The sequence below is a fragment of the Dama dama genome, chromosome 3, assembly GCF_033118175.1.
Source record: "Dama dama isolate Ldn47 chromosome 3, ASM3311817v1, whole genome shotgun sequence".
In the NCBI taxonomy this organism is placed as follows: Eukaryota; Metazoa; Chordata; class Mammalia; order Artiodactyla; family Cervidae; genus Dama; species Dama dama.
The window spans coordinates 43,880,338-43,891,057 of NC_083683.1; the positions used below are offsets into that span (position 1 = coordinate 43,880,338).

General features: G+C 39.1%; 1 protein-coding gene across 1 annotated transcript; it reads left to right on the forward strand.

Moving 5' to 3' along the window:
• The first annotated feature begins 7,144 nt into the window (after positions 1-7,144).
• Positions 7,145-7,690, forward strand: LOC133041733 (keratin, type II cytoskeletal 6A-like). The gene has a single exon (XM_061122711.1). The coding sequence runs from the start codon at positions 7,145-7,147 to the stop codon at positions 7,688-7,690; it is 546 nt and encodes a 181-aa protein (XP_060978694.1).
• Positions 7,691-10,720: the final 3,030 nt, after the last annotated feature.

Genomic DNA, 10,720 nt, shown 5'->3' on the forward strand with positions numbered 1-10,720 from the left:
TTTTTTCTTGTTTTTTTTTCTTTTCTTTTTTTCTTTTTCTCTTATTTTCTTTTAAAGTCCTCTATTACTCCTCTACTACTCCTTAATTTTCATTTTCATTTCACTATAACCTTGCAAAAAAAAGAAAGAGAAGCCCTATTTTTAAACCAAACTTCATATATATTTCTAAAATTTTTTTTGTTTTTGTTTTTAATATTGTATTTTTAAGAGTCTAACCTCTACTCTAGATTTTTAATCTTTGTTTTTCAGTATGTGATATAAATTTTGGACATTTAAGAATCCAATATTCAGTTCCCATTTTTATTCAGGAGTGTGTTGATTACTCTCTCCCACTTTTGACTCTCCTTTTTCTACCTCAGAACACCTCTATTTCCTCCTTTCCCCTTCTCTTCCCAATCCAATTCTGTGAGTCTTTGTGGGTGTCTGGGCTACAGAGAACACTCTGGGAACAGAGAACTGTGTAGATCTGTCTCTCTCCTCTTGAGTCCCCCTTTTTCTCCTCCTGCTCATCTCTATCTCCCTCCTCCCTCTCCTCTTTTTCATGTAACTCTGTGAACCTCTCTGGGTGTCCCTCATGGTGGAGAATCTTTTCACTATTAACCTAGAAGTTTTATTATCAGTGCTGTATAGTTGGAGAAGTCTTGAGACTACTGGAAGAATAAGACTGAAATCCAGAGGCAGGAGACTTAAGCCCAAAACCTGAGAACACCAGAAAACTCCTGACTATATGGAACATTAAGTAATAAGTGACCAACCAAAAGCCTCCATACCTACACTGAACCACCACCCAAGAGCCAGTAAGTTTCAGAGCAAGACATACCACGCAAATTCTCCAGCAATGCAGGAACATAGCCCTGAGCGTCAACATACAGGCTGCCCAAAGTCACACCTAACACATAGACCCATCTCAAAACTCATTACTGGGCACTCCATTGCACTCCAGAGAGAAGAAATTCAGTTTCACGCACCAGAACACCGACGCAAGCTTCCCTAACCAGGAAACCTTGACAAGCCAATCATCCAACCCCACCCACTGGGTGAAACCTCCACAATAAAAAGGAACCACAGACCTCCAGAATACAGAAAGCCCACTCCAGATACAGCAATCTAAACAAGATGAAAAGGCAGAGAAATACTCAACAGGTAAAGAAACATGAAAAATGCCCACCAAGTCAAACAAAAGAGGAGGAGATAGGGAATCTACCTGAAAAAGAATTTATAATAATGATAATAAAAATGATCCAAAATCTTGAAAACAAAATGGCCTGGAGACAAAGATTGAAAAGATGCAAGAAATGTTTAATAAAGACCTAGAAGAAATAAAAAAGAGTCAATTAAAAATGAATAATGCAATACATGAGATCAAAAACACTCTGGAGGGAACCAAGAGTAGAATAACGGAGACAGAAGATAGGATAAGTGAGGTAGAAGATGAAATGGTGGAAATAAATGAAGCAGAGAGGAAAAAAGAAAAAAGAATCAAAAGAAATGAGGACAACCTCAGGGACCTCTGGGACAATGTGAAATGCCCCAACATTCGAATCATAGGAGTCCCAGAAGAAGAAGACAAAAAGAAAGGCCATGAGAAAATACTTGAGGAGATAATAGCTGAAAACTTCCCTAAAATGGGGAAGGAAATAGCCACCCAAGTCCAAGAAACCCAGAGAGTCCCAAACAGGATAAATCCAAGGTGAAACACCCCAAGACACATATTAATCAAATTAACAAAGATCAAACACAAAGAACAAATATTAGAAGCAGCAAGGGAGAAGCCAGAAATAACACACAAAGGGATTCCCATAAGGATAACAGCTGATCTATCAATAGAAACCCTCCAGGCCAGAAGGGAATGGCAGGACATACTTCAAGTAATGAAAGAGAATAACCTACAACCTAGATTACTGTACCCAGCAAGGATCTCCTTCATATCTGAATTCAAAAGCTTTACAGACAAGCAAAAGCTGAGAGAATTCAGCACCACCAAACCAGCTCTTCAACAAATGCTAAAGGATCTTCTCTAGACAGGAAACACAGAAAGGTTGTATAAACGTGAACCCAAAACAACAAAGTAAATGGCAACGGGACCATACCTATCAATAACTACCTTAAATGTAAATGGGTTGAATGCCCCAACCAAAAGACAAAGACTGGCTGAATGGATACAAAAACAAGACCCCTATATATGCTGTCTACAAGAGACCCACCTCAAAAGAAGAGACACGTACAGAGTAAAAGTGAAGGGCTGGAAAAAAATATTTCACTCAAACGGAGAACAAAAAAAGCAGGAGTTGCAATACTCATATCAGATAAATTAGACTTTCAAATAAAGGCTGTGAAAAGAGACAAAGAAAGACACTACATAATGATCAAAGGATCAATCCAAGAAGAAGATATAACAATTATAAATATATATGCACCCAACATAGGAGCACTGCAATATGTAAGGCAAACGCTAACGAGTATGAAAGAGGAAATTAATAGTAACACAATAATAGTGGGAGACTTTAATACCCCACTCACAACTATGGATAGATCAACTAAACAGAAAATTAACAAGGAAACACAAACTTTAAATGACATAATGGACCAGCTAGACCTAATTGATATCTATAGGACATTTCACCCCAAAACAATCAACTTCACCTTTTTCTCAAGTGCACACGGAACCTTCTCCAGAATAGATCACATCCTGGGCCATAAATCTAGTCTTGGTAAATTCAAAAAAATTGAAATCATTCCAGTCCTCTTTTCTGACCACAGTGCAGTAAGGTTAGATCTCAATTACAGGAAAAAAATTGTTAAAAATTCAAACATATGGAGGCTAAATAACACGCTTCTGAATAACCAACAAATCATAGAAGAAATAAAAAAAGAAATAAAAATATGCATAGACATGAATGAAAGTGAAAACACAACAACTCAAAACCTATGGGACACTGTAAAAGAAGTGCTAAGGGGAAGGTTCATAGCATTACAGGCTTACCTCAAGAAACAAGAAAAAAGTCAAATAAATAACCTAACTCTACATCTAAAGCAACTAGAGAAGGAAGAAATGAAGAACCCCAGGGTTAGCAGAAGGAAAGAAATCTTAAAAATTAGGGCAGAAATAAATGCAAAAGAAACTAAAGAGACCATAGTAAAAATAAACAAAGCTAAAAGCTGGTTTTTTGAAAAAATAAACAAAATTGACAAGCCATTAGCAAGACTCATTAAAAAACAAAGGGAGAAGAACCAAATTAACAAAATTAGAAATGAAAATGGAGAGATCACAACAGACAACACTGAAATACAAAGGATCATAAGAGACTACTACCAGCAGCTCTATGCCAATAAAATGGACAACTTGGAAGAAATGGACAAATTCTTAGAAAAGTATGACTTTCCAAAACTGGACCAGAAAGAAATAGAAGATCTTAACAGACCCATCACAAGTAAGGAAATCGAAACTGTAATCAGAAATCTTCCAGCAAACAAAAGCCCAGGACCAGATGGCTTCACAGCTGAATTCTACCAAAAATTTAGAGAAGAGCTAACACCTATCTTACTCAAACTCTTCCAGAAAATTGCAGAAGAAGATAAACTTCCAAACTCATTCTATGAGGCCACCATCACCCTAATTCCAAAACCAGACAAAGATGCCACAAAAAAAGAAAACTACAGGCCAATATCACTGATGAACATAGGTGCAAAAATCCTTAACAAAATTCTAGCAAACAGAATCCAACAACATATTAAAAAAATCATACACCATGACCAAGTGGGCTTTATCTCAGGAATGCAAGGATTCTTTAATATCCACAAATCAATCAATGTAATACACCACATTAACAAATTGAAAGATAAAAACCATATGATTATCTCAATAGATGCAGAAAAAGCCTCTGACAAAATTCAACATCCTTTTATGATTAAAACTCTCCAGAAAGCAGGAGTAGAAGAAACATACCTCAACATAATAAAAGCTGTATATGACAAACCCACAGCAAGCATTACCCTCAATGGTGAAAAATTGAAAGCATTTCCCCTGAAATCAGGAACAAGACAAGGGTGCCCACTCTCACCACTACTATTCAACATAGTTTTGGAAGTTTTGGCCACAGCAATCAGAGCAGAAAAAGCAATAAAAGGAATCCAGATAGGAAAAGAAGAAGTGAAACTCTCGCTGTTTGCAGATGACATGATCCTCTACATAGAAAACCCTAAAGACTCTACCAGAAAATTACTAGAGCTAATCAATGAATACAGTAAAGTTGCAGGATATAAAATTAACACACAGAAATCCCTTGCATTCCTATGCACTAACAATGAGAAAACAGAAAGAGAAATTAAGGGAACAATACCATTCACCATTGCAACAAAAAGAATAAAATACTTAGGAGTATATCTACCTAAAGAAATAAAAGACCTGTACATAGAAAACTATAAAACACTGATGAAAGAAATCAAAGAGGACACAAACAGATGGAGAAACATACCGTGTTCATGGATTGGAAGAATCAATATTGTTAAAATGGCTATACTACCCAAAGCAATCTATAGATTCAATGCAATCCCTATTAAGCTACCAACGATTTTTTCACAGAATTAGAACAAATAATTTCACAATTTGTATGGAAATACAAAAAACCTCGAATAGCCAAAGTAATCTTGACAAAGAAGAATGGAGCTGGAGGAATCAACCTGCCTGACTTCAGACTATACACAAAGCCACAGTCATCAAGATAGTATGGTACTGGCACAAAGACAGAAATATAGGTCAATGGAACATAATAGAAAGCCCAGAGATAAATCCACGAACCTAAGGACACCTTATCTTCAACAAAGGAGGCAAGGATATACAATGGAAAAAAGACAACCTCTTTAACAAGTGGTGCTGGGAAAACTGGTCAACCACTTGTAAAAGAATGAAGCTAGGACACTTTCTAACACCATACACAAAAATAAACTCAAAATGGATTAAAGATCTAAATGTAAGACCAGAAACTATAAAACTCCTAGAGGAAAAGATAGGCAAAACACTCTCTGACATAAATCACAGCAAGATCCTCTATGACCCACCTCCCAGAATATTGGAAATAAAAGCAAAAATAAACAAATGGGACCTAATGAAACTTAAAAGCTTTTGCACAACAAAGGAAACTATAAGCAAGGTGAAAAGACAGCCCTCAGGTTGGGAGAAAATAATAGCAAATGAAGCAACAGACAAAGGATTAATCTCAAAAATATACAAGCAACTCCTGAAGCTCAATTCCAGAAAAATAAATGACCCAATCAAAAAATGGGCCAAAGAACTAAACAGACATTTCTCCAGAGAAGACATACACATGGCTAACAAACACATGAAAAGATGCTCAACATCACTCATTATCAGAGAAATGCAAATCAAAACCACAATGAGGTACCATTACACACCAGTCAGGATGGCTGCTATCCAAAGTCTACAAGGAATAAATGCTGGCGAGGGTGTGGAGAAAAGGGAACCCTCTTACACTGTTGGTGGGAATGCAAACTAGTACAGCCGCTATGCAGAACAGTGTGGAGATTTCTTAAAAAACTGGAAATAGAACTGCCATATGACCCAGCAATCCCACTTCTGGGCATACACACTGAGGAAACCAGATCTGAAAGAGACACATGCACCCCAATGTTCATCACAGCACTGTTTATAATAGCCAGGACATGGAAGCAACCTAGATGCCCATCAGCAGACAAATGGATAAGGAAGCTGTGGTACATATACACCATGGAATATTACTCAGCCATTAAAAAGAATTCATTTGAATCAGTTCTAATGAGATGGATGAAACTGGAACCCCTTATACAGAGTGAAGTAAGCCAGAAAGATAAAGAACATTACAGCATACTAACACATATATATGGAATTTAGAAAGATGGTAATGATAACTCTATATGCAAAACAGAAAAAGAGATACAGATGTACAGGACAGACTTTTGGACTCTGTGGGAGAAGGCGAGGGTGGGATGTTTCGAGAGAACAGCATCAAAACATGTATATTATCTATGGTGAAACAGATCACCAGCCCAGGTGGGATGCATGAGACAAGTGCTCGGGCCTGGTGCACTGGGAAGACCCAGAGGGATCGGGTAGAGAGGGAGGTGGGAGGGGGGGATCAGGATGGGGAAATACATGTAACTCCATGGCTGATTCATGTCAATGTATGACAAAAGCCACTACAATATTGTAAAGTAATTAGCCTACAACTAATAAAAATAAATGAAAAAAAAGAATAAAGGGAAATTTGAATGTTCACTAAACTTCTTGATGTTAAAGAATTATTGTTAAATTTTTAAGGTATAAAAATAGCATTTTGGTCATTTTCTAAAGAGGCTATCATTTAGACATAAACACTGAATTGAATATGAAACTCTATGACCTTCCTTCTGGAATTTCCTTTCAAATAATTTAAGATGGATGAAGAAAGTGGGTGGAGTTATGGATGAAATAAAGTTGACCTTGAGATAATAATTGCAAAATCTGGGTAATGGGCACCCATCCATAATAGATCAATAAGGACCTCTTATGTTGTTCTCATACTTTTCTATCTGTTAATTTTTACATAATGGGAAGAGCGAGTCGAATTTAACATATTTGTAATCACTGGGAAAATGGTAATCTCTCCGTTAGGGCATAAACAATAGACTGCTCTTAGATTTCCAAGTTCTCAGCTATTATAAAAGATCAGATTGGACTTGTGGATGAAGCAAAGCTGGCTTTGACATAATAATTGCAAAGTCAAGGTAATGGGCATATACATTCTGATACACAAGCATATTGAATGCATAAATTCATAAAATTTCTAAAATCCATAATTCAATGCATATTGAACCTTTGTTTGAGACAAAGTCTAACTCCTAGCCTCAGTTAATTGAGGAATACTGATATCAAAGATCAAAGGCAGGAGAATTTTTCCCTTTGTTAAAGGAAGCCATAAAGCAGCCTTCTTAGTTCTTATCTTTTATAATAACCCAAGTATCATCTCATTGTTTATAAAGCCCAGCCCTTCCCAATCTCAGGCTCACCTTCTAGGACTGAGCCCAACCCATTCTTCCTTGTACACTAGCTACTGGAAGCCCATCTCATACTTTTCCTCTCATACCCTTCTTAACCTCTTCTTCAGGAACCATGTCTTGCAAATCCATTCTGAAGACCCGAAGCAGCAGCCGCAGGGGCTTCAGTGCCGGCTCAGCCAGAGTCCCTGGGGTCTGCCGCTCTGGCTTCAGTAGCGTGTCTCTGTCCCGCTCCAGGGGCAGTGGCGGCCTCGCTGGAGTGTGTGGAGGAGCTGGCTTTGGCAGCCGCAGCCTCTATGGCCTAGGCGGCTCCAAGAGGATCTCCATCGCAGGGGGCAGCTGTGTCATCGGTGGCGGATACGGCGGCAGAATTGGAGCTGGCTATGGCTTCGGAGGTGGAGCCGGGAGTGGATTTGGTTTTGGTGCTGGGGCTGGTAGTGACTTTGGGCTTGGTGGTGGAGCTGGCTTTGGAGGTGGCTTCGGTGGTGCTGGCTTTCCTGTGTGCCCCTCTGGAGGCATTCAAGAGGTGACCATCAACCAGAGTCTCCTAACTCCTCTCAACCTGCAAATCGACCCCACCATCCAGCGGGTGAGGACTGAGGAGCGGGAACAGATCAAGACCCTCAACAAGTTTGCCTCCTTCATCGACAAGGTGAGCTGAGAGCATCTGTCCCCCAGTGGGGATTGCAGAGTGTCCAAGAGAGCCAACTAATGTCCTATCAGGGGGAGACTCGGGGGGAAAGAGAGGAGGGGACTCAGAGGAGCTCTCTACTGGCATGCAGGACAGGTTCCATGTGTATCACAGGCAGGAGATGATGAAATCATTTAGATCCTGCAAATTTCTCTCATTCCTGCCTAGGAAACATTGTCAACTCTTGATAACCCTGAAGCAGAGAAAAAGGAAAGAGTGAAATAGATAAACACTTACCATTAATGGGTCTACAATGGGATACAAAGAAAAGGCCAGTCACTACCTACTCTGAGGTTCTGGCCCACCTTTCTAGTAGGAAGAAAAAAAAAAAAGGAAGGAAAGTTAAAAAAAAAAAATTTCCATACAGATGAGAAAAAAATATTTGAGATGTGTAAATATTTATAATTTGCTTTTATAAAGAAGTTATTCTAGAGACAGAGCATGGCCACCTACAACAATGCTTTAGAAGAGATACAGCACTAAATGTGAGTTTAGATTAGTATTTAATTATTAGATAACATTTAACATCCCTTTTACTGTAATCCACTAGAAAATAAAAGCTTTGTGTATTATATCAGATAAAAACCACTTTAAACTGAAATTTTGATTCTGCTTGCCAAAATAAAGACAGGAAGTGATGAAAATTCACTGATATAGGTACACTTACTTATAGGGCAGGAACAGCTCAAAAATCCATGGGGGAATTTCATCAGTGAGATCTGTCAGTTTAGAAGGAATAAGATTAGGGGAGCATACCTCCCAATCTGAGTCTCTGTATTCTCTTAGTAGCTCAGCACCATGGACACCACTCCAGCCTTCTTGGAAACCTAATAAGACAACACTTGTTGCTCTCTATGGCCAGCAAATGACTCTCTTGCTTTCCTCCAGATGTAGTTCCTGGAGAAACAAGGGCCTGGACACCAAGAGGACCCTCCCTCAGGAGCAGGGATCCAAGCCTGCGAGGCTGACCCTCGTGACTATGTTTGAGCAGTACATCAACAACCTCAGGGAGTGGAAGGATTATCTTCTGTTTTTTTAGTGACTGCCCAGATTCAGAGCTCATGCAGGATCTGGTGGGGAACTGACACATGCAGGGTCTGGTGGAGAATTTCAAGAACAAGTAGATTACAGGAGAGAAATAGTTCAGCTTTCTGAAACCCACACTTAGTCTGCTGAGTGACTAGGTTCAGTTGTGGGCATGATTGCTTAAGAAAAAATATCCAGTGGAAATGGAAATTGTAAATTGTTGTCTAAACAGGAACAGACTCACAGATTTAGAAAAGGAAATTATGGTTCCCAGGGTTGGGGGGGGAAGATGGGGGAAGGGACAGTAAGAGAGTTTGGGAAGGTCATATACACACTGCTGTATTTAAAATGGATAACTGACAAGGACCTACTGCATAGTACATGTAACTCTGCTCAATGTTATGTGGCAATCTGGATGGGAGGGGAGTTTGAGGGAGAATGGATATATGTATATGTATGGCTAAGTCCCTTCGCTGCTCACCTGAAATTATCACAACATTGTCAATCGGCTATACTCCAATACAAAATAAAAAGTTTTTTAAAAAAATAGATAACTAATGAGAACCTACAGTGCAGCACAGGGAACTCTACTCGATGCTCTGTGGTGACCTAAATGGGAAAGAAATCCAGAAAAGAGGGAATATATGTACACATATAACTGATTCACTTTGCAGTATAGTAGAAACCAACACAACATTATAAATCAACTTTATTCCAATAAAAATTAATTAAAAATAAATACATCACCTAAGAAAAATATGAATGAACAAAATGGACAATAGACTTCATTATCAAGTACATATCCCCAATACTAGGGGAAAAGATGAGAGAATAGTCACTTCCTAGGCTCCTTAGACTGACAGTTCCATTCAATAATTATCCATTGGGTAATTGACCCAAAAATGTTGGGTCAGGACAGGTTCTTTCGAAATCCTTTATGAATTGGCTCAAGCATCTCTCCTCATCCTCTAAGCACAAAATCAATTTGTAACACTGAAGAAAGTGAGCTTAGCAATGGTAGGTGTCCCTATCCTTTTGTTGAAGGATAGAAGAGCCCACATCTGAGAAGAGAAGATGTTGGGTGGGCTGGGAGTGGGAGTCAGCTGAGTCTGAGTTGTTCCTCCTCTCCCAGGAGGTAGATGCTGCATGAATGAGGCTGAACTGCACACCAAGATAAGTACCTTTAACGATCAGGTTGTTCTCTTACATTCCTACTTTGAGATGGTGAGTTTGCTTATTTTTCTGCTTAAGGGTCTGAGTGGATGGAATGCTGGGGGGTGGATCTCATAGATGTATCACTGGAAGCAGAGGCACTGACAATCCATATCTCGTAGGAGTGCCCTCAGATGCAATCTCAGAGCTTAGACATTTTCATGGTCTTCTTCATGGACAACCACCATAATCTGGACCTGGATAGCATCATCTCTGAGGGTGAAGGCCTATAGAGAAGATTGCTCAAATGAGGCCAAGTCCTTATACCAGACAAATGTGAGCAGTTTCCAGCAATGGGAGAGGAATTCTGTGTCCCTGACTCCCTGCCCACAGTTGGTTACACTCAGCTGCACCAGCTTAACTGTACTTTTTTGAGTGGAGTCTGAAATACAAAGACACTGGGTGATCTCATAGGATGTCTGTCATTGTTCCATTCACGTAGACAATTAAAGAATTTTCAATAAGGCCTACTGAACAAAAAGAAAAAAGTTTAATGACATTGCCCTACTGAGTTTTGCCTTCAACCTCTTTCTGATTATGAAATCCCTTAGATATCACAAAGAACATCACTAGTTAATTGAAAAACTAGATACTCAGTGATCAAACAGAACTATTCAATTGTGCAGCAGCAAATAATCTTGTGCCATCTATTTTTTCTAGAGAAGAAGTCACGTCATTTGGTACGAGTTTATTAGAGGGCTGGGAATTGAAAGCCACTGTTGGCACATGAAAGTCCAGAAACACTGCATCTCCGCCCATGCA

Coding starts and splice junctions, on each gene's coding strand:
- LOC133041733 (XM_061122711.1), top strand. CDS start 7,145: ATGTCTTGCAAATCCATTCTGAAGACCCGAAGCAGCAGCCGCAGGGGC.